Raw genomic sequence first — 24,301 nt, 5'->3', positions numbered from 1 at the left:
ACCGTTTCGCGTTCGGAGGGTGACACTTGGCGGTTTTATTTTCAAAAACGCGCGTATTTATTACCGTAAGTTATACCTTGTCCCCCACGTTCAACGGTGAGACGAGCATCCAACGGTCCTCTGTTATTCCATGAAAATTCGCGGGACAAAATACATTTCGAGGCCGCTTCCCGCACGTCGTGACGCTTCAGACACCTGCGCCTTCATTTAATTCATCGTGACTAATCCCATCAAAACATCGCAATCACATTTTGTCCGCACAAATCCGTGGAAACTCGCACAACTTCAAGTCCGTAAGTTCTTATTCCTTTCTTAACCCTTTCTCCTCGGACCTGTCCTCGGCTCTCCTTATAATCATTCCCCTTTTAGAATTTAGCCTTTCGTTCATATTTGATGGGAAAGTTCAAGTGTCTAGTTGATACCGCCGCCGGAATGGAAGGCTTCGTAGCCAAATATCACATTCCTGGTGTAGGTTTAAAATATTGCCCGGCGGAAGCCGTGGCCTGCTCTAGAAAGACTGGAGATGTTATCATCCCAATGGTAGCCTTTGTAGAGGGTGGGATGACCCTCCCAATGAAGCCTGTAACTAGGGAGTACCTCCGCAACCACCGGTTGTGTCCCGATCAGTGCACCTCAAACGTTTTTAGAGTTTTGGGTAGCGTCGATGCTCTAAACGAGCAAATGGGTCTAAACCTCACCCCGGCACGATATCGTCTTCTCGTACGAGTGCCATAAACTCACCAATGTAGGTTACTACATTAAATCCCGCTCCAGCGTCGTTAGGCTAATCTCCTGTCTGCCCAAATCCAACAAAGGCATGAAGGATGACTACCTGATCGTCTCTGGGAACTGGCACGACGGCCTCCATTGCCCACTGAGCGGGGAGATCCAGTGCGACACCTTAGGATTAACCCCCCCACCGCACAACTTCCTCTAACACTCACAAAAATGCGTATTCACATGTATTCATGTTTATTTAAGTTTATTATATGTTGTGTGAATCTGACCATGTTCGTTTGCTTTGATGTCTTTCTTTGCAGATAAGCAACACGTGCGCCCACGCTGGAGCCACTGCAACGTTGCAGATCTAAACCAAGTATTGTGCTCCGAGGTGTTTGTCAGCGAGGACCTACAACTCAGGGCTGCTCACCTGATTCTAGGGTACGATCCCGTATCCTCGGACTTCCAGGCAATAGAGAACGCCATTATTGCAGGTGACCGACGGCGTAGGAAGATCAACGTAGCTAGACCTCACTTCCTGGACGATCACGACCTCCCTGACAGCCTTAACACCATACTGTATTTACAACCGATTGCTACGGTCCCTCTAGCTACACACTCCCAGGCAACTGTTGTCCCAGAGGAGCAAGTGTCTTCTTCAAACACTTTGGACGAGGAGATAGACCAGTTTCGGCTCGAAGACTCCCCACGACCTCGCGGAAACCCGTTTGTCATCCTTTCGGACGAGGAAGAAGAAGAAGTCGAGGCCTCTGGGATCGCGGGTCTAGTGATAGCGCGTCCAGACGACATTTCCATTGAAGAAGATATGGACAAGCTAAAGGATCTTATAACCGACAGAGGCGCCCAAGTGGCAAAGAAAGGGACACGGGGGTCCCAAGTTCCCCCGGCTTTACCACTACCTCCTCCTCCTCCAGCTGACCCTAAGCCTCCAGCCGAAGATCCCAAGAAGAAAAGGAAAGCGGAGGTTAAGGGGGCTGGAGGTGAAAAGCAAAAGAAGATGAAACAGCCCCGAGAAGTTGGACAAGGGCAAGGCGCGCCCGCCGGTTGGAAAGCGGAGATCACGGACGGAGGCCGAGGTGCGCCGAGCACCGCTCCGGTCTCCGACTGAGACTGGGCGGCGCTCGTTCCCTCGCCATTCCAGGTATCAAGACGTCCAAGAAGGCCACGCTCACCACCTAGCCGAGGTGCCGAAGCGCCCTCCGCCTCCCAAGGACATGGAAACCTTGGAGAAGATGGGTTAGCCGCCGTTCCTCTCGTTGAAGAGGGTTTAGCTCTGGTAAGTTCCATCTTACACTAACATTCTATACCGGTTTGTAAACACTTCACCGCATTTAACCTCCTATCCTTTTTGCACCATCCAAGAGGCACAGAGAAGTTCGTGGACGACTCTCGGAAGCGCGCCGATGGACGAGAGCAGAGCTAAGGCAAGAGGCAGAAAGATCTCTAAGCCAGGCCCTAGCAGAATGGGAAAATCACGTCCCAACTTGGCCGACTTGAAAAAAGAAAGAGATGGTGACAAGGCCAACTTGAAGACGATGACAACCCAAGTGGAGGGGCACAGAAGCTCCTTCGTCAAAAGGATGACGAGCTCGCCCAAGTCCAACAGGCACGCTTTGACTTGGAAAAGGAGTTTACGCGGGCTAAGGAGGAGGCTCGCGTCCATCAGCACGCACTGGAGGCTGCGAAGAAGGCCAGGTATCAGGAGGGGGTGATGAGGAACGGCAAAGAGCTGACAGAGGCTCGCGGCCTTGTGCCGAGAGCACTGTCGCAGGCAGTCCGGGGAGAGGCCATGAATGCGGCAGGGTTCCTCAAGCTTCCGCGCTGAGGACGCCCGAGAACATCTGGCGTCCCCTAGACATACAAGAAATTGAAGACCCTCCCGCTGCGCCTCTCCCGCCCTTCCTCCTACAGTGGAAGAGCTCGTTCCCGCTCCCACAAACCTGAAGGTTCCCACAAAGAGAAGGACGAGTGTGGTGGTACCGAGAAGGAGCAGATCCAAAGTGTGGAGCCCCCCATGCCTTCAACAGACAAAGGGAAACAAGCCTTGTCCACCTTTGAGCTGGAATTGAAGAGTACTGAGGCTGGCAGCAGCTCCCTTCAAGACCCCCCTTCCCTAGTTTAGGGCCTAGTATAGGAATTTTCTGTACTCCCCATCTTTGTATATAATTAATAAAGAAGATTTTTATTCAATTTTTGTTCACATTGTCTTTGTTTTACTTTACTCTTTTTGTGCTTGCCATGAGAGCTTTTAATAACAAACAGTTAAAGGGGAAGCAGAATAAATAAGTACAACTCCACCATGCAATTAACTATGACTTCAAAACTGCCGCATAACTTAATTTAGACATCAAATAATACCAAAGTTAGACAACTCATATAACAGTTAAACCTTTGTAATATGATATATTGCTTTCAGCAGGATGTAAGGTCCGAAGACCATTCCTTGCAAAAATTTTACTTAACACCTAAGAATGAAGAACTTGAGATCCAAATTAATAAATGATGAGATAATGATTTCCATAAAAAGGGTGATAAAAATAAGAACAGTGACGAAATTTGCGGTCCGAGGACTGTACTTAGACAAGTTCCTGTTTGATTCTTAACAGTTGTAACTTCAAACGTAAATTTTTCCAAAGTAGGAGGTCCTAGGACCCGGCATAACTAAGGTTCTGTTTAACAAATGACAAGACATCAATTTCTACAAGGTTTGTGGTCCGAGGACTGCACTTAACTAAGTTTCTGTTTGATTCTTAAGAACAGTAACTTCAAATGTTAATTTCCCCAAAGTAGGAGGTCTGAGGACCCGGCATAACTAAGGTTTTGTTTAACAAATGACAAGACATCAATTTTCACAAGGTTTGTGGTCCGAGGACTGCACTTAACCAAGTTTCTGTTTGATTCTTAAGAACAGTAGCTTCAAATGTTAATTTCCCCAAAGTAGGAGGTCCGAGGACCCGGCATAACTAAGGTTCTGTTTAACAAATGACAAGACATCAATTTCCACAAGGTTTGTGGTCCGAGGACTGCACTTAACCAAGTTTCTGTTTGATTCTTAAGAACAGTAGTTTCAAATGTTAATTTTCCCAAAGTAGGAGGTCCGAGAACCCGGCATAACTAAGGTTCTGTTTAACAAATGACAAGACATCAATTTCCACAAGGTTTGTGGTCCGAGGACTGCACTTAACCAAGTTTCTGTTTGATTCTTAAGAACAGTAACTTCGACTGTTAATTGTACTTATAACTTTGAAATGTTAACCAACAAAAGCACGTTTTATTAATAATAATACCTTCTAAGATTATTTACATTCCATGGGCGTGGTACAATTCTTTCATCTAGGTCAGCTAGTCGATATGACCCTATGACTGCTATTGAAACAATGCGATAGGGGCCTTCCCAGTTGGGTCCTAGCTTACCCCAAGCTGGGTTCTTAGAAGTGCCTACAACTTTCCTTAGTACAAGATCACCAGGTGCAAGTGGCCTTAGCTTCACGTGGGCATCATATCCCCGTTTTAGCTTCTGTTGATAATAAGCCATTTGGACCATGGCTGCCTCACGTCGTTCCTCGAGTAAATCAAGACCTTTCTCCAGGAGTCCATTGTTATTCTCCGGGCTAAAAGAACTTGTCTTTAGGGTGGGAAAACCAGATTCCAGAGGTATCACCGCCTCAGCTCCATATGTCATAGAGAATGGCGTTTCTCCCGTGGACCTACGCGGGGTGGTCCGATACGTCCACAGAACATGAGGGAGTTCTTCTACCCACCTGCCTTTCGCATCGTCCAACCTTTTCTTAAGCCCACTGACTATGACCTTGTTAACGGCCTCGGCTTGCCCATTTCCCTAAGGATAAGCTGGGGTGGAGTATCTGTTTATGATACCCATGTCACCACAATATTGCCTAAAGGCCTTGCTGTCAAATTGAACGCCATTGTCGGAGATAAGTGTGTGTGGTATACCGAATCTAGTGACAATATTTTTCCAGACAAACTTCTTGGAATCAATATCTCTGATATATTGCTAAGGGCTCGGCCTCAACCCATTTGGTGAAATAGTCTGTTCCTACAAGAAGCCATCTTTTATTTCCTGCTGCTCTCGGAAATGGCCCCATTATGTCCAATCCCCACTGCGCAAAAGGCCAAGAACTGGAGAGAGGGTTGAGAACCTCCAGCCGACGAATATTGTGGCGAACCTCCGGCATTGATCACATTTTCCGGCATAGTCCCGAGCCTCCCTCTCTGTCGGGCCACCAATAACCCCCGAGTCAGGCCCTATGGGCTAAGGACCTTCTCCCAACCTTGTGGCTTCCAGCATCCCTTCATGCGCTCTTCGAGAAGTGCTTCCATTGATTCAGGGTGCACACACACAATAAGTACGGTCCCGAGAAGGATCGTTTTGACCTTCGATCCTCGGATAGCCAAAAACGTGGCGCCTTCTGACGCACCTTCTCTGCTTCAGACTTGTCCTCAGGAAGGATGTCGTTCTTAAGAAAAGATACGACTGGGTCCATCCAACTAGGTCTAAGCCTTATTAGATGGACGCGAGCCGCCTTGGCGGGGATAAGAGTTGGCTCCAGCAAATCCTCCACAAGGATAATCCTGGGCAAATCCTGAGCCGAGGACGTTGCTAACGTAGCCAAGGAATCGGCATGAGTGTTCCCACTTCTAGAGATGTGAGCTAAGACAAAGGAGTCAAATTCTGCTTGCTGACGCTTGACTTGGGCCAAATATTCTTGCATTCTTGGGTCCCTGGCCTCCATGGTCCCCATGACCTGGCCAACCACTAACTGAGAGTCCGAGAACGCATGGACTTCCTTTCCACCCATCTTATGTAACATGTTCATGCCTACCAGAACTGCTTCGTATTTGGCTTCATTATTAGTAGCCGAGAATGATAGCCTTAGAGATTTTTCAAAGATAATTCCCTCTGGGGATATCAGAACAAGTCTCACACCAGACCCTCTCTGATTAGCTGCCCCATCCACATACATTTTCCAAGTCGAAAGCCCTGCGGCCGTGATCACACCAACTGATTTTCCATCCATGCGTGCTTCTTTTAGAGTCTCTTCTGGCAATGGTTCAGTAAATTCTGCTACCAAGTCAGCGAGGACCTGGCCTTTCACCGAGGTGCGAGGTTTGTATTTAATGTCAAAAGCCCCTAATATGGTTCCCCACTTTGCCACCCTACCAATGTAGTCGGCCTCTCGTAACACCGCCTTTGCTGCAGGCAATTGTGTCAGAACCACCACAGTATGAGACTGAAAATAATGAGGGAGCTTCCGCGTGGCATGAATTATGGCCAGAAGCGCTTTCTCCAAGAGCAAGTAGCGCACCTCGGCCTCATTCAAAGACTTACTAACATAGTAGACCGGTCTTTGCACCCCACTTTCATTCCTGATAAGGACCAGGCTGACCGCGTGTACGGCCACCGCGATAAGCAAACAAGACCTCGTCCGCCTCGGGGCGAGACAAAATGGGTGGCCGAGAAAGATATTGTTTAAGCTGCTGGAAAGCTAACACGCAGTCCTCGGTCCATTGAAACCCTTTCCACTTATTCAACAATTGGAAGAAGGGACGGCATCGGTCAGCTGACCGAGAGATAAACCCATTCAATGCGGCAATCATCCCGGTTAATTTCTAGATTTCTTTTGGGTTGCGAGGAGGCTGCAAGTCCTGAATAGCCTTTACCTGTGCTGGGTTTACCTCTATGCCTCTATGAGTGATCATGTACCCCAAAAACTTTCCAGACCCAACGCCGAAAGAGCATTTTGAGGCATTAAGGTGCAGCTTGTACTTTCTTAACACCTGAAAAGTGTCAGCCAGGTCTCTCACGTGTGAAGGTATCGTTTTGCTCTTTACCACCATATCGTCTACATACACCTCAATAGTCTTCCCCAATTGCTGTTCGAACATCCTGGTCATCATTCTTTGGTAAGTAGCCCCAGCATTTTTCAAACCAAATGGCATAACTTTATAATGATAATTTCCCGTCGGAGTAATGAAGGCAGTCTTCTCTTGATCCTCCAATGCCAAGGGAATCTGGTGGTAACCCTGGAAGGCGTCCAAAAAACTCATCCGAGGATGTCCGACAGTGGCATCCACCAGTTGATCAATGCGCGGCATTGGGAACGAATCTTTGGGACATGCCTTGTTCAGATCAGTAAAGTCCACACACACCCTCCACGTTCCATTCTTCTTTTTAACAACAACTGTATGGGCCAACCACTCGGGGTAGAAAACTTCTTTGATAGCCCTAGCCCTCTTGAGTTTAAGCACCTCTTCCTTCACAGCCTCGAAATGTTCTCTGAAAGAGCGCCGAGGTGGCTGCCTTCTCGGAACAATAGCTGGGTTGACATTTAAATGATGACAAATAAAGCTCGGATCGACACTTGGAGCTTCGTAAGGATCCCACGCAAAAACATCAATATTGTCCTTCAGAAATTCTAACAATTCGATCTTCTCTTGGTGTGGCAAAAGTATGCCGACTTGGAAGAACCTCTCTGGTTACTGCTCCTGGAAACTTCTCTAACTCCTCACAATGTGTTCCCTCTCCCGTCACCATCCCAGGATGAATGAGCCGTTAATCTAACTGCTATAAGTCTTTGGTGATTAAAGTCGAAGACTTGGCTTCGTCTAATCAGAGGCCGATACGCACATGCCCTTCCACCGATTGGCTGCCGAGAACTTCCTCAACATATTCCCCCGAGGGGAATTTAACTTTAACATGCAAAGTAGAGGAGACAGCTCCCAGAGCGTGCAGCCAAGGCCTGGCGAGGATGGCCGTGTATGGAGAGTACGCATCAACCACGATGAAGTCCACTTCAACCGTTTCTGAGCCGGATTGAACGGGCAAACGAATCTGTCCCTTCGGCACAACAGGCCTCCCTTCGAAGCTTATAAGTGGCGAGTCGCAAGGAGTAAGATCTTCCAGCTTCAATCTTAACCCCTTAAATAGATCAGGGTACATGATATCTGCACCGCTGCCCTGATCTATCATCACCCTCCTCGCATCATAGTTCCCTATCCTAAGCGTAACTACAAGAGCATCGTCATGGGGTTGGATAGTCCCTACTTTATCCTCCTCAGAAAATCCCAAGACGGGCAAATTGAGCTTTAACCTCTTCGGCCTGCAACCTGTCTCCTCGGCCAGAATGGGAACCGCCATCACTCCAGCGGGAGCCGAACTTGGCCCCGCTGTGTGCAGCAAAAATAACATTAATTGTTCCTAAAGCCGGCCGAGATGAATTATTCCTCCGATTGTTTGAACTGCATTGACCGCCCTTCGCCCGCTAGGTTGGCACAGGTGCTGCTTCAATTTTCCTTCACTGACAAGCTGCTCCAAGTGGTTCCAAAGGGTCCGACAGTTCTCAGTAGTGTGGCCCACATCCTGATGGTACTGGCAAAAGAGGTTCTGATTCCTCTTCGCAAGGTCTCCTGCCATCTTATCAGGCCATTTGAAGAAGGGTTCCTTACAAACTTTCTCCAGCAGCTGATGTACTAGTTCTCGGAACACAGTGTTCACGGCCTGAGGTGCTGCCGAGGTGGACTGCCCAACGTAATCTCTCCTCGGCCTGTTATTGTGGTACCTGTCCGACCTGAAATCCCTTCTCTCCTGCGAGATAACCTTCTCCTTACCCTTTCCTTGCTATTGGTCTTCCTCCACTCTCTTGTACTCGTCAATACGGTCCATGAGGCGACGTACACTGCGGACGAGCTTTTTAGTCAAAGACTTTCTCAGGTCGTGATCAGTAGGAAGACCTACCTTAAAGGTATTAAGCGCCACCTCATCAAAGTCGCCATCTATTTCATTAAACATCTCCCAATAACGGTCGGAGTATGCTTTCAACGTCTCCCCCTCCCTCATGGTCATGGATAACAGCGAGTCCAATGGCCGAGGTACTCTGCTACACGTAATGAACCGCGAAGCGAATGCTCTAGTAAGCTCCCCAAACGAACCTATAGACCCCGATTTAAGGCCGTTGAACCACCTCATAGCAACAGGTCCTAAGCTAGAGGGGAAAACTTTACACATTAGGGTCTCATTGTGAGAATGCACTGCCATCCTCTGGTTAAAGTGACTCACGTGCTCCACCGGATCAGTCCGGCCATTGTAGATGGTAAAGATGGGTTGAGTAAACCTCTTGGGAAGCCTCCTCTTCTCAATCCTCCGTGAAAATGGAGATTTGGAGAGTTGGTGCAGCGCCCGACTCATAGCATCGTTGCCTAAGCCCCTAGAATGAAGCTTCTTACGTCTGCGAGTTGGCTGGTCGTCCTCCTCACACCCTGAGGACGTTGCACCGGTGGGGAGCGCGACCTCGAGCAGTTGCCACCTCCCCTATCCTCCTCTGAGGAAGGATTAGATGAGGACGGTGAAAACCTACGTTTAGCACGACGTAACTTTCTCTTTAAACGATTGATTTCCTTCCCGCATGGATTTAGAACCCTCCGTGGGTGGTTCTACCCCCACCACGTGATCTGGCTAGCATCGGGGTATTCTGTATGGACACTTCCCTCACGATCCCTTTGACGCTCAAGGCGCTCGAAACGATCCTCCGGTTGTGATCCCTGTGACTCTGCATGGTGAGAACCTAGGCCTGCCATGGTATCCCAACCTTTTCTAGACCAAGTTTCCCACAGACGACGCCAATTGTAAGCGCACAATTGCACCTGGACCCAAAGACAATCACGGGCTCAGGCCCAATGAGCCTTAAACAATAAAATTTGTAGAGTGTGGGCTTGAAACCTGAGTTAGAAGTACTGGGAGCTTGGTAACAGGCTTTTATAAACAAACACAAGTAAATAATGAACGATAATGACAAATGGATCTCCTTGGACTCGAGCCGAGGACTACTTCTTTGTTATTTCTCTTTCTTCCTTTAAGATTACAATTTCTTAATTTCTTTCTTAGTTTTCCGATCCCCCTTTTCTTTGGCCTTTACCCCCCTTTTATACTTCCTTCCCAGATTTCGCAAATGCTGACTGTGTTTCCACCCTAAGTCTCGTGGGTCCTCCCCATTAATGCGGCCAAGGAGGTAGGTGCCGAGCCTTTAATGCGGAAGTGGCAGCATTTACTCTTGATATATTCTATAATACTGGTGCATCTAGAATATTCAGATGTCCCCTTTTAACCACTAGTCTTTCCAGGAGTTTCGTGCCCCCGACCTTTATAATGAAATCTTGAGTTCTCTTGGATCTGTCCGAGGTGAAACTCTCCCTCGGCTGTATCCTCGGACTCTCGGCGTATGGGCCAACTCATAGAGTTTAATCCTGGAGCAGGTCGGCCCTCCATGTTACAGCCCAAAGGCCCATATGCCCACTTGGGTCCTTTTACTCCCCACAGTTATGTAGCCACATGACTGAATCTTAAGAGGGGAAACCTAAGAAACAACACCTAAGGTACTGTATCTAAGTTTTGTCCATATCTATACTACTATTTAAAAGGTTTCCCCTGTTTGGGATCCTCATTTTTTTAGTTCAAAAATGCCCCTATACCCTTATGTTTAAATAGAGACAAAACTAAAGGATAATCCAGCAAAACTATAACTCCCACTAAAAAATTGCTTAAAAAATAGGATTCCTCATCTGTTCATTTTCAAATTCATTTATCTACTTATAAATTAAATTCTTAAAATAAAAATTATATATATAAAATAAAAACACATGTTTTATTTTTGGACTACAAAATAAGACCACTAAGCCCAACGTTTTAACTTTTTTTTCCCCCTTATCAAGACTGAATTTTTTTTTCTCTTTTTTATGCATAATATTAATAAGAAAACATGTAAACCTCAAATTGGAATGAAATTGTCACAAAAAAAAAAAAAAAAACTCATGACGTACGTGCGAAGTGCATGTGATGATGCTAGTGTGTGTATGTGTGTGTATATACACTAGCCTCTGAACACACGCTCACACGCATGTTCAGAGGTTTTTCTTTTTGAAAAAATTAATAATTTGCATTCATTATAATTTGAGATGCTACATTTTCCAATTACAAAAAATTCCTAAGGATGTGAAGAAAAAATTATTTTACCCACAAACACATATTACTCATCACACCCCTATGAACTTTTTGTAATTGAAAAATATAGCATATCAAATTATAATGAATGCAAATTATTAATATTTACAAAAAAAGAAAAGAAAAGAGAGAGGCTAGTATTTTATAATGCCAATGCCAAATATTTATGCGTGCATTATTTGCATGGTAATATTGAGCATCTTATGTGGTACAGGGTACTATATCAGAGACAAATGCAAAATCTTTTCAAATGAAAGCAATTTTCCAAGATTTCATCAATCACTACACAACACCATGAAGATGCCTAAAAAAAAAAACTTTAACCAAACTTATTTCAAAGTACACCCATAAAGAACAACTTCAATCAAAGGAAATAAGTACTTACAAAAGTAATAATTTACAATATTGAAAAAAATCAAAAGTAATAAAAGTATTTAAATAGTAAGAACAACCTCAACAAAACATTTAAGGAGAAAATCTACTGAATATATAATGGTAGTATGGTACACAAATTTTTTTTTTTTTTTTGGGAAGTAATGGAACACGATTCAGTGGTGAGACCTGCACCCTCAAACCACTCGGTAGGACTGACTAACCGGCATTTCAAGATTTCTTAAGTGTCCATGTTGCTGTTGCTACCCAAATTGCCGCATCACCAAACATCCACGACCAAAAATTATTTTGTATCGCATGAGTAGAGTGAAGATTGAGGTCAGAATGGGCAAAAGTCCGAGGAGAATGTGCCTGCATGAGTAGGTGATGGTGGTGAACGCAGCAGGAAATCTCTTTGATTGTTGAGTAAATACCTTCTAAATCTTGTTTTGAGTGGTTGTAACTTGTTACCAAAATGCATAAATGGAGGTTGTTCTTGGTAAATACAAAATAATTTAAAAAAGAAAAAGAAAAAAAAAAAGGACACGAGGATAGTGAGGGAGAAGAACGTACGTGAACAATTAACTGAGAGCATGTATTTTTTTTTTCATAAAAAAAATTGAAAAACAATGTGAGATTAAAGTAAGAAACTGCAAATTAATAAATAAATAAAAGGAGAAACGGTTTTTTTTTTTAATGTGAAAACGGATAAGACTTGATAAAGGTAAAAAAATATATATATATATATATTTTGAAATTGACACTAAAAAAAAAGCCTACACAAGCGCATGTGATGCTATAGTGTGTGTATATATATATATATATATATATATATATATATATATATGTATGTATATATTATAAAAAAAAAAAATAGAACGAGCCATTGTCGGTTTGAGATTCGTGGATCTACTTGCACCCGTCAGTAGGATCCGATTTCCAAATATCCCAAAATCCGGTCCATTTGATTCGGGTCCAAAACACGAGGTTTGCGGTTTTGCCGTGCAAATTGTAAAGCAGGTTACGCATTTAGCCGCTCCAAGTCGAAGCTAAAACCTTTCTTTCTCTCTCTTTCTGCTCTCTCTCTCAGAGCCATGGTGGAGACGAAGCGAAAAGGGAGAGACGAACCAAAGCACAACAAGATGAAGAAGCAAAAGAGTTCGGGCTCTAAAACCCTATCGACGAAGAAGAAGAAGTCCAAGAGAAACGATGTGAGGAAGGGTCCTCGCTTGCCTAATTCACTGCGCAAGGAGATCGAGCGCTTAAACCCTAGCACCCAGTTGAACAGCGATGACGAAGATATCAATTCCGATGAGGGAGAGTTTCTCACCGATGACATTTACGAGTACGAGGAGAAAATCCCCCAGGAAGAGTCCAGGAAGAATCGCCGGTTCGACCCCGTGGAGAACTTCGAATACGAGCTTCCCGAAGATTTCGAGGTTCTCTCTCTCTCTCTCTTAAACTATGGTGCTTTCTTTTTTTCTTTTTGCATTGTGGAACTTGAATTATTATGAGTTTTTTTTTTGAATTTCTGTGCTTTTGTTTAGCTGGGAATGTTTTGTGGTTTAAGGTTCTAGTTCTTTGAGATTAATGAGCTTTTTGAGGTTCTATTAGCTGGATAGTACATGGTATTTGATTTTTGTTATTTGGACATAGGTATAAAGGTGTTTATGTATTTGTGGCTACATAGGTTTGGCTTTTTAACAAACAAAAAAAAAAACTGTCTTTGAGTGCTTTTGTATAGAAGTGTTGCTGTAGTTGTGATTATGGAATTGGGTTCTAAGTTTTAGAAAGAGATTTGAATAGAGATGTAGATTTTGAGTTGGAAAACTCAGCTCAAGATTTAGAGCTTTGGCAAGGTTTAGGAAACAGCTGAGATTTCAGTATTTCACTATGCTGACCTTTTATTTTATTTTATCTTTATTTTTTGTAATTATATATGCTAATGCCGACTGGTAATTGGGAAATTTGACTGATATTCTACGGTATGTGGAAGAATTGAAATGATTGGGTGATGTGAAGGGTAAAGTTGTGTTTGAGTGCGCACACTCAAAACAATTGTGAATTATTTGCCTATCGCTGGGCATGACGTGATGAATTGAAGTTGAGAGCAGATTTTTCTAAATTTAAATAGACAAAAGAAGGTGAAAATCTATAAAATAACAAGATTTGTATTAGGAAGTCAGTAGCAGTAAGGGAGAGTGCCTAGACTAACTGTAAACCAAAAGTCTCTGGTTCAACTCCTAGTTAAGGCATTTCGTGATTTACTCGATGCCTGCTCAGTGAGGGTGTGTAAGCATCTGGGGTTTTACCCCTCATGATGGTCCCACTGGCCATACCTTGATGGGGTTACTTGTCATAAAAAAAAGAAGTCATTATGCATAATTTTTTTTTGAGATCATTTTTTTTTTTTGCGTGGTTGGCTGATATATCTATGATCTTGCATTGTGGAGAATTTATCTTTAATACCGACAGCATTTGTTAGCTAGATTCAACCCACAGTCTTATTCTTGTATTGAAGAAGTAACCTTGCAAAGAAGAAGTTTAGTCCAAGTAAATTGTATTGCCCTGGTCTCCACAGTCTTGTTTTCTTATTGCAGAATAGCATCAGTTATTATGCTGCTTTCCAGTTCTTTTGTTAACATGTGCATTTATGTATACTTTTCTCTTTTCTTGCTTATGTAGGATGAGAATGTGCCATCAGATGAGGATGAGGATGAGGATGGTGACCTCATGGATAATGGAGGACACAAACTTGAAGATTCCCATGACGAGATTGAAGAGGATGATGATGGAAGGCATGTCAGGATGTTGGAAGGAATCACTGGAATGCCAAGTGAGGCTTTTGAAGGTAAGGTAGTGCGTTAAGAATCTTAATTAGTAACATTTGTTTTGAATAGTGTAGTCAAATGCTCTCTGTGCACTTGCCTTGGGTCTTGGGTGAGGCAAGGCATCTTTGGTGAGGTGCTCAGCTTTTACACCTCAGTTGAGGTAACACGTACAAGAAGGGAATGTCTCGCTACACAAATGACTATTATTTATTGTATTTAAACAACACTCAACTGTGTTAATCCTTTAAACTGGAGCATTCTTGTTGAATGATTATCTATTTTCCTAATACTAAGGAAGAACAAATAAGGCCTAAATATCTTGTATCTCATGAACACAGGCCTTGAATCAAAACATTATTTTTAATTAATAAATTGTTTTGCTTCTTTAACTACATGTTGCATTGTAGGTTTCAATAGCAAGGCTGTTGTCCTACAAAACCATAAGGTTTACTTTTTTGGTGTGGAATGAACGTGATGGTGATAATGAACATGATTATATTTGTTAAATTAAATTGGAGAATTATGCTTTTAATTTCATCTCTCCACGCACATAGACACACACATGCGTATGGGGTGGAGGTTTGAGTTATGCTTGTTGTAGCTTGTTGTAACTCTTTGTAAAATTACATCACTCAATAAATTTTTATTGGATTTTTTTTTTTTTTTTTTGCCAAGCCTAATGTTGGATTTGATGTTCCCAACCCGCTTATAATGGATGTCAGAATTCATGTCAATTGTATCTTTTGTTATCCCATCTGAACCTCATGCCTTACTCTAAAAGTAAGATCTAAATATATCTTTTTAAGAGAAGAAGTTCTTAATCTCCAATTGTGCTGATATTTGGAAAGAGAATGATGGATATGTGGAGGTCATGTGATTCAACAGTGTGTGTGTGTGTCAAAATATTGATCTACTACAAAGTTACTGAGTGGTGTAACATTGTTAAAAATTTGCATTAGGACCTCTCACATGCACACTATACAAACTAGATTAGATTTTGATGTGATGCTTTGGTTAGGCAAGCGCCTTGGGCAATGTTTAGGACATGGTGCCTCAAGTTTGTTTTTCACCGGTTATGTTGGTTTTTCTTGACAATGTCATAGATTTTATAAGGAATATGGACCTGTAAATACATTGGTGTTGAAACTTATCAAAAAAAAAACTACATTGCTTTTGAAGCAATTTCAAGGGTTATGGCTTGTAAAGAACAACATGCTTTTGTTGTATTGAAATTACACTGCACTGCAAGATGTGTGTAAAAGAAATTTCTAGGATTTGTATTATGAAAGTTAAATATTGATGTTTTCAATATTTGCATGGTTGGAATGTTTTGGATAATTTTGTCACACATTGTATTTCATCTTGTCAAGTTCCTATTACTGAAAAATAAACGTCTGTATTTTCTTGAGAGAATGTAGCATATACATCCTGTGTACATTTGCTCTTCTTCTCCAATAAATTATTTATAATTTATATCAGATGAAAATCTGCGTCTGTGTATGCGTGTGTATAGAAATTCTGCTTGTATTTTACTTAAAATGAAATGTACCTTTGATGGGGGCATTTGGGAATTTTTCTTATGGCCATTAGAAGTCAATCATCTATCTTTTTGAGATATTGTGACCTGATTTTTCTTAACTTTATTTGTACAGGGAAGAAGAAGAAAAATAATGTTGTTATATCTGAGGCATATCCAGAGTCTGAATATAATCCTACTCGTGATGTTTTGGATGGTGATGGCCGCATTAGCATGGAAGACCTTTTAGGCACTCTTCAAAAGAAACCCGGGTTTGGAAAACTTAGAAAGATAATGGATCAAATGAAGAAATCTGAGGCTATTGAAGCTCCCCTTCCAACAGTAATTCGGGAGAAGATGGAGAGGCAGGCAGCATATAAAATATCAAAGAAAGACATGGCCAAGTGGGAGCCCCTAGTTAAGAGAAATAGGGAGGCGCCTACCATATATTTTGATGAGGATACAGACCTGGGGTTTTCAACTGTAGGAGCAATAGCTTCTGAATTTGAACCTAGAACTGAATTTGAGAAGAAAATGGCATCTTTAGTTTATGATGATGATGTTATGGAAGCTCACAAAAAAGATGGTTCCAGGCTTCTTGAATTAAACCAGGTATGGAAGTTGTATATATACTTTGCACATTGAATTTGGTGTCCTATCATATATAATATCTGGTTAACAATGTCCTCTCCTTTCCTTGCTGCTTAAAAGTGTACTTGTTTTCATGGTGCTGTTTAAAGTTACCGATTGCCTGAGCAATTACAACCTAGGGTATCATTGCAATTGTTGGGGTTGCATATTTTGTTGAATCTTTTCAATGGATTTGGTTTTCCCATTCAGAGTGGATTCAGTATGACAAGTATCTTGTCACCTGTGTGAATGGGCATGGGCATGTGGAAGATCACAAGCACACATGGATATTAAGTGAGATGATATAACATTTAAATGTTTTGTTTTACGCTTTAGTGAAATAGTTGGATTTTTCCCATGGCGTAAACAAACTGTCTCTAAAAATATCTGCATTTAAATCAAATAAAAAACAAAAGTGTCTAGAAAGAAAGTAAAGTTAAAGCCAATAAGCTCTAGCTCGAATGGCACTTTCCCCTTTCTCGATGGAAGGCAAGGTCATAGGTTTAAGACTAAAAAGGTGCGTGTAAACTTTGATCAAAGAGTTCATTTATAATATTGTTGGAAGTAGGTATTTTACAGGGAAAGGTTGATTCTTATGGAAGACTAGAATCAGTCTTAAAAAAATCCCCATCTCTAAAAAGAAGCAGGTAGGATATTATAAAATGGAAAAGTGTTATAAAATTGAAGGATAAGCAATCCTTAGCCACTTTAAAGTGATCTAGACAACTGTGAATTATCTATGAATATCATTTAGAACTTTGACGCTCTTGAATTTCTGCAAGATCTCTTGAATTACAGGTTTTGTGATGTTTGTTATGTTTTCAACGGTCAACCTTGCTTGGCAGGTATCTGTGGAAGATGAAAAGGAGCGCCATAATCGTATTGCTAAAATGCGCAGCCTTCTTTTCCGTCATGAAATGAAGGCAAAACACATAAAAAAGATCAAATCCAAAACATACCATCGTTTGTTGAAGAAAGACAGATTGAAAACAGCAGCTGCACTGACTGAAATGGATCCAGAAGCTGCTAAAGAGCAGGCAATGAAGCAAGAGTTCAAACGGGCAGAGGTAACTATAATTTAGAGAGAATATATAACACTCCGGGTTAATTTTTATCAAGTGTTTGTTGCTGATTTGTTTCTACTTCCGAATTGTTACAGGAACGCATGACACTGAAACACAAAAACACCTCCAAATGGGCAACACGCATTCTACAGCGTGGTTTGCAAGTCCAAGATGAAGGTACTCGAGCTGCTATAACTGAACAGCTCCAACAGCATGCTCTTTTGACTAGAAAAATGAACTCTATGAAAGACGGTAGCAGCAGCAGCAGCAGTGATGACACCAGTGATGAGGATGATGTAGATGAAGATTCTTCTGTTTTAAAAGAGGGTAGGGCATCCAAGTTATTGGGAAAAGCAACAGAGAAGACCCTCAAAATATTAGAAGAAGAAGATGAAGTGCCTGATTCAGGAATTTTTTCTTTACCTTTCATGGTAATATTTCTCATTAGTTTTCTTAAGAAGTTGTTTTCTTCCACTGGTGGTATTAGCTTCCATGAAACTAAAAGCACTGGTTTAAATCCTACCCCTTGATACCACAAAATTTTTAGAAAAGTGGATTATATTCTAGTAGCACTCTTTCTAGCTAATTTCAAGGGGTTGGTTGGGGACCATGACTTATGAAGCATAGGTCACTAGTTTGAATCTCTCCCTTCTCCTCCCCTTCGGGTCAAAACTTATCCAAAAAGAAAAGTAAAGAACAGAAAAGAAAAAGAAGAACCAGCACTCTGCTAGCTATCTTTCATGTTTGAAAAGGCCAGGGGCAAATGAAAAGCACCAAATTCACAAAGAAGAATGTAACTATATATTTCTTCCTGTTCTGCTTCATTGCTTTGGACCTTAAAATATAAGTTGTTGATATGTTCCATCTTTTAATATATACATCTTTATAATTTCTCTTTAATTTGCTCTTGGGTAGGAGCGTGGACTAAAGAAAAGAAAGGAGGCAGCTGAAGAAGAAGCTAAACTTGCTCTTCAAGATTATGAAGTGTCGATGAAGCAGCTGGACGATCCAAGTGGGGCAGAAAATTCAAAAATAAAGGCTTCAAGTGGTAGAAGGGTGTTTGGTGCAGCTAAAATAGGTGCTCCAGAATCAAGAGATGTGATTAAAACTGATAACTTCTATGCTAATAGTGATAGTGATGATGACTTGGAAGCCAAAGAAAATATTTTTGATATGGGGAAAGACGGACGTAGTGATATGCAGAAGGATGTTCATGTTGATTCTGTTTTACCTCATGAGTTTCGTCAGGATTCTGTTTTTAAGGTAACTTGACTTCTTTGAGCAATCTTCCTGTTTTCTTGTATGTTTCTTGATCCATAAATGTGAAAATTTGCAGAGCTTTGATGATATTGTTAGAGATCCAGGTCCCAAGACAACATATGACGTTGCTATTTTTGCATCAGACAAATGGAGAAAGGTTATTTTTGCCTTAAATCTTTTATTTTTTAAGAATTAAGGATTTTCTTTCTTTGGGGGGTGTCTTACTGATGACTGTGCAAACAATGAGCAGATGGAAAGCAGAAACAAAGTGGATGCCAATAGCAAAAAGTCCCCGGTGGCTGTTGAACCTGAATATAATCAAGATTTACAGGTATGATCTATTTGCATTTTCTAAAAATATTTGAACTACTACTTAATAGACTGGTTGCCTCTCTTACTGTTATTTTTGGTTCTAGGAGCCTGTGAAAGAAGTGGGTGAAAACAGTGATACAGAAAGTGAAGGACAAATGGTGGATGGGATTATTTCATTGGATCCTAAACCAACTTATGAACTCCCTTCCCAGACAGAGCTAATTCGCCAAGCTTTTGCTGGGGATGATGTGGAGGAAGAATTTGAGCATGATAAACAGGAGATTCTGAATGAGGAAAATCCTGAACCCGAAAAGCCAGTCTTACTTCCTGGCTGGGGCCAATGGACTCGTGTACAGAAAAAGAAAGGCTTACCTTCCTGGATGCTGAAAGAACATGAGAATGCCAAGAGGAAGAGAGAAGAAGCTCTTAAGAAGAGAAAGGACGCACATCTCAAACATGTTATTATCTCTGAGAAGTTGGATAAAAAGGTTTGTGGTCTTAAATGCATCTGAGATAGCTATGCTGAAATTTGATATGATTTCTCAATTCCACTACAGATTTATGATTTATCAGTCAATTTGAGTTACCATCTAAAATTAAGCAAGTCACCAGCCATTGAGATTCACTAGTTTTAGAGTGGTCACTTAGAACGAAAATTTCTATGACATCTAAGGGTTTACATGTTTCTGGTAATTATTAATGGATTAACATTGAAGATCAAAGAATGAGTTCTTTTCTTCATATTGAGGTAGATATATGGCTTAGTGCTTCAGGCAATCCTTTGGGGTTATGTGGTGTATTGAGGTAAAAAAATTTGCTTGTTAACCTTCTAATAATTCGAATTCTGTTATTCTGCTAATCGTATAAGGAATCTGCTTTAATATGCCTTTCTCTGCTGATCAAATGAGTGTTCATTTTTTTGATTGGTTCATTTTTTCTTTTTTGAATTTTGATTTGGCAGGCTGAGAAACTCCTTACAAAAACATTGCCTTACCCTTTCACGTCCAAGGAAGTTTTTGAGCAGAGCATCCGCATGCCCATTGGACCTGAATTCAACCCAGCAACTGCAGTTGGAGCTCTTAATCGACCTGCAGTAAGTATTTCAATACAATTTTACATATTATATTCTTTTTGCGCACATGAAGATATTAATTAAATGAACAACTAGATAAGAAATAGTAACTTCCAATGAAGAACACTTCTGCCCTTCTACATAAATCTTTTTCTATTTCCCCCCTTCCCTTGAATTGGCTGATTTGTACAATTCCTTTTTCATTTGCCTGTATTTCTCATTTCTCTACTTTGAACAATTATGTACAGGTGGTGAAGAAACCTGGTGTGATTATTAAACCAATTGAGTTCAAGGAAGTGAATCCTCATGAAAATAAGGAGGAGCACAAATGGAGTGGACATAAACAGAAGATGAAGAAGAGTAAAAGTGATGGCAGCATACCGAGAAAAAAGATGAAGAAGGCAGAGGGCAAAACCAAAAAAGTCAACTGAGACACTCTTGTTCGTCAGAATTTTGTTCCCGTATTTATTTCTTCCTAATCTAGATAGGTTCCCAGTTTTCCATGTTTGGGGGAGTATTACACCAAAAAAAAAAAGGAGAGAGAGAAAGAAAAGGAAGAGATCTTTATAAAGAATTGGATAGGGATATTTGTGGATTTTGTCTAGTATTGAGGGTTAAGTTAAGAGAGAGAATTTGAGAGGCTTAAATCCGTTTATTTGTAGGTAAACATTAGGCTTTTGTCATATCTTTAATTTAGTGATTGAATTTTTACCTGAAATCCCAGTATGTTGTGAACCTGATTGTAGTCCGGTTAACAGAAGTGACAGTTATTATATGCCAAAATTAAATATCTTTGGCCATTTTACTTGATAAATGTATATTTTAAAATTTTTTGGTCAAATAATACCGTTTAAAAACTATTTGGTTAAATACCCTTTTAGTGATCTCGTCTCTTGAAGAGAGAAGTCCCATTATGGAACGGTCTCTTCTCTGAGATCATTTGTTGATCTATTGTGATGTTTTTGCTTTATGGAGTCTCATATTTAGGATCGGTTTGAAATCTGCTTATTTTACTGAAATTAAAATTTTTTTGCTGAAAATACTATAGATAAAGGTAAAAATTAGCTGAAATAATATAGTGAGATTCATAAATAGTAACAAAAAGTGCAATGGACTCATAAATAATAGCAAAAATAAGTTAAATAGTAAAAAAAAATTAATTTTTTATTTTTTGCAAAATACACACTTAAGCATTTGCATCAGTTGATGCAAAATTTCTTTCTATGTTGCAACAAAAAACTTATTTTTTCTATTTTACACACTCACTTTTACAAAACAATCACATCAGTCTGTCTATTATATACATTTATTCAAATAAAATATTCTAAACCCAACCACTATTAACCTGATCAATACCTAGCCACCATCAACGATCAATACCCATCAACCCGATCAATACTCATCAAAATCATCAAAACCCAGCCACCATCAACCCAATCAATACTCACGAATCAATACCCATCAAAACTCACTCATCAAAATCATCAAAATCCTAGCCACCATCAACCTGATCAATACCCAGCCCTCCATCATCAACCCATACAATCACCATCATCAATCCACTAATCAAATAGAAAATCCAAAACTGGTCAAACAAAAAAAATTAAAAAGGATCAGAGGTGAGGTCGTATCAACGGTGAGATCGTATCAGTGAGCTTCGCATCGTCTCGAAGAGCTTCAGATCGTCTCGGCGGTGCTGGACTGATCGGTGATCGGTGAACTAATCGGTGGACTGAGGGTGAGGCTGGACTGATTGGTGGACTGAGGGAGAAATAAAACGAGAGAGAGGTGAGAGTAAGAAGCTGAGAGAGTGAGGTGAAGGAGAGAGAAAAAATCTAAAATATTAGATACAAGATCTACAGTAGCCGTGCATATATGCACGGTTACTGTAGTAAATGTGCAAATATGCACACTTTTAGAAGCACTGATATGGAGCATTTTTGAGGTAAAATGTGTAAAATTTGTGTCTTTTTCTATTATACAAGACTTTGCACCCACTAATGTGGATGTTCTTAGATTGTTTTAAATCCAATGGCTACTACCAAGAAGGATTGTTGCTCTCTTTTTCGGGTGGAGGAATTGGTTTTAATATATTTGAAACTTTGTCCTGTTACATTGGATTGTTTGGGGGGAATGTCATTTCTTGAAAATTTGATATAACTAGTGTATTTTCACTATACTTTGGATATGTCAATGTAATTTATATTTTACTATTATATTTATAATATATTAAGTTTTCATGAGAACACCTTTTACATTAGTTTTCATTAAAACTAGTTGAAAATATATGTGATACGTGAGAATAAATAAATATTTTATATTGTAATATAATGTATAATTTTTTCTCTAAATTTTTTTAAAGATAATTTGTTCAATTTTTATTCGATCCAATTAGGTCTACTTCGGTTAAATTCAATCCACTCGATTAATTTTGGTTCCCCTTCAGTCCATTTTAAACTAATTGAGCCTTAAATTTTTTTTTTTTATTGTCTTATTTGGTCCACATTGGTTCTATTTAGGGATGGCAATGGGGCAGGGTGGGGACGAAGACCCATCCTTCGGCCCCGCCCTACATGGTTTTGTCTTACCCCATCCCCGTGCCGCCTCGCATGATAGGAAAAACTTTCTCACCCCATCTCCACCCCTTAGAGCCCCGCGAAGCCCCACCCCACCCCATAAAACTCTATTTTTTGTTAATTTGCCCTACAACTAGTACAATTTTTTTAATAAAACTTATTTCATTAATAAAAATACACTTGAAATTACAACTAAATTTATCCCATCAAATCAAATCAAATAAATTTTTAGAAAAAATTGAATAATATATCCAAGTGTTTAACAAGACAATTACCACAAAAAAAATCTCATAATATAACACATAATAAAATAAAAGCAGGGAACCACATTAGGTAGAATAAAATAGGCTAATATTGATATGTTTGTTTAAATAGTAGGGTTTTAGGGTATGAAACATTTACAATTATAACCCTTAGCAATGCGGGGCAAGGATGGGGCGAGGCAGGGCTAAATCCATCCCCGTCCTGCCTCGTGGTACATGGCTAAAATCTTACCCCACTACCTTTGCAAGGCGGGGAAAACCCGTGCGGGACGAAACGGGGAGGGGCGGGTGTTGATGCTTATTTTGGAAAAGCTCGGCAGCAAGAAGAAGCCCAACTATACGAGCAGGAAGAGAGTTAATGGATTGAGAGAAAGAAACTCATCAAGCCCAAATGGTAGGAATGATGAGTCTTAGGCCCATAAAGTAAACAAATGAGCATTGGAAAAGCAAATGGGCTAACAGGAGCCCAAAGGAAGAAGCAGTAAACCCATGGGCATTACGTGATGTAGAAAAGTGAGAATGAGCCACAGCAGGGCCGAAGTAATGAAGTAAGAAAATAAGGGGGTTTATGGAAAGCCTATAAACCCCAAGGATAAATGATATAGTAATTGAGTTAGGGAAGCCCAAAAGGAGTTAGTAAAAGCCCATAGGAATGTAGAGTTGAAAATGGGTCGAGGACACCCAAGAAAGGAAAATGGGCCAAGGATGCCCAACAAGGAAGAAATGGGCCAAAGGAGTCCACAAACAATGTAATGGGTCCTAGAAGCCCAAAGTAGCATGAGTATGAATCCAATGATCATACTGGGTCATTGAAACCAATTGGGAGAAGAACGTGCAGCAGGCCCAAAAAAGGCCCAACGGGCGCGGGTCAAATAACACCATAGCAGGAATAGCAGAGTAGTATGCTAGGAATGACAACAAGATTATAGAAGGAGCAAAGAATGGAGGGGAGAACCCACAATCAAGCAAGGCCCAGCTCTTGAAAGGAGCAAGCCAATAAAGAATGGAAAATCAAAAGACAGTTCGCGCCATAAAAGGTCAAGGATAGGCTATAGAGTGCACAGATGGACCTCTAGACCATGACAAACGCATGAGCAGCAGACAAGCTTTTGATGTACACAGAAGAGGAGCACGCGCAAGACCCAAACACTACCAACCTGTACCTAGCCAATACAGGAGTGGTGGATCATGGGTCAAAGGTAAGAGGGGGTATGGTTTGGCGGTGGGGAGGAAGGGAAAGCTTATTATGGGGTTCCCGCTCAAACTCTTTTGGGGGAAATGTCGTACTGTGATGACATACCATCCAAAAGAAGAAGGATAAGTTGGAACCACTAGGTACATGCCATGAGAGATAATAATAGAGAATACCCACGCTGTGGTGGATAAGAATGCTACGGTGAGCAAGCAAACAAATGAGTTTTCTTTGTCTGGTAATGGGTAGTGGCACAGCCAACACAAGTAAGTGGTGGTGGCTGGGCAGTTGACAAACGAATGAGTGATCGGTAAGAACACCCAAATCCAGACAAAAGCAGTTAAAGACTAAAATGGTAAAAACCAGTCACGGCAGGCAGTATATATAGGACTCTTGCCGTGCACAGAGGGGGATATAAAAACATAATCACAATAGTAGCAATCACCAGGAGAGAATA

The 24,301-nt window shown here is 41.1% G+C and overlaps 1 protein-coding gene across 1 annotated transcript; it reads left to right on the top strand.

The window, feature by feature from the left end:
• The first annotated feature begins 12,110 nt into the window (after positions 1-12,110).
• On the top strand, positions 12,111-20,683 carry LOC142613229 (uncharacterized protein C57A7.06). Its single transcript, XM_075785475.1, has 11 exons — positions 12,111-12,567; positions 13,814-13,979; positions 15,612-16,087; positions 16,951-17,172; positions 17,265-17,600; positions 18,085-18,432; positions 18,506-18,586; positions 18,680-18,760; positions 18,846-19,229; positions 19,703-19,834; positions 20,062-20,683. Exons 1-11 carry the CDS (start codon positions 12,223-12,225, stop codon positions 20,242-20,244), a joined length of 2,754 nt encoding a protein of 917 aa, XP_075641590.1. The 5' UTR covers positions 12,111-12,222; the 3' UTR covers positions 20,245-20,683.
• Positions 20,684-24,301: the final 3,618 nt, after the last annotated feature.

The sequence above is a fragment of the Castanea sativa genome, chromosome 10 (assembly GCF_040712315.1).
Source record: "Castanea sativa cultivar Marrone di Chiusa Pesio chromosome 10, ASM4071231v1".
In the NCBI taxonomy this organism is placed as follows: Eukaryota; Viridiplantae; Streptophyta; class Magnoliopsida; order Fagales; family Fagaceae; genus Castanea; species Castanea sativa.
Note: the sequence above shows the minus strand (reverse complement) of the source record. Positions and strands in the feature narration are given on the sequence as shown.

Bases quoted from the DNA above. Each gene is read 5' to 3' on its own strand.
- LOC142613229 (XM_075785475.1), top strand. From the start codon at position 12,223: ATGGTGGAGACGAAGCGAAAAGGGAGAGACGAACCAAAGCACAACAAG. The intron at 16,088-16,950 runs GTATGGAAGTTG...CTTGCTTGGCAG, and splicing joins GGCTTCTTGAATTAAACCAG to GTATCTGTGGAAGATGAAAA. The intron at 18,761-18,845 runs GTATGATCTATT...TTTTGGTTCTAG, and splicing joins AATATAATCAAGATTTACAG to GAGCCTGTGAAAGAAGTGGG.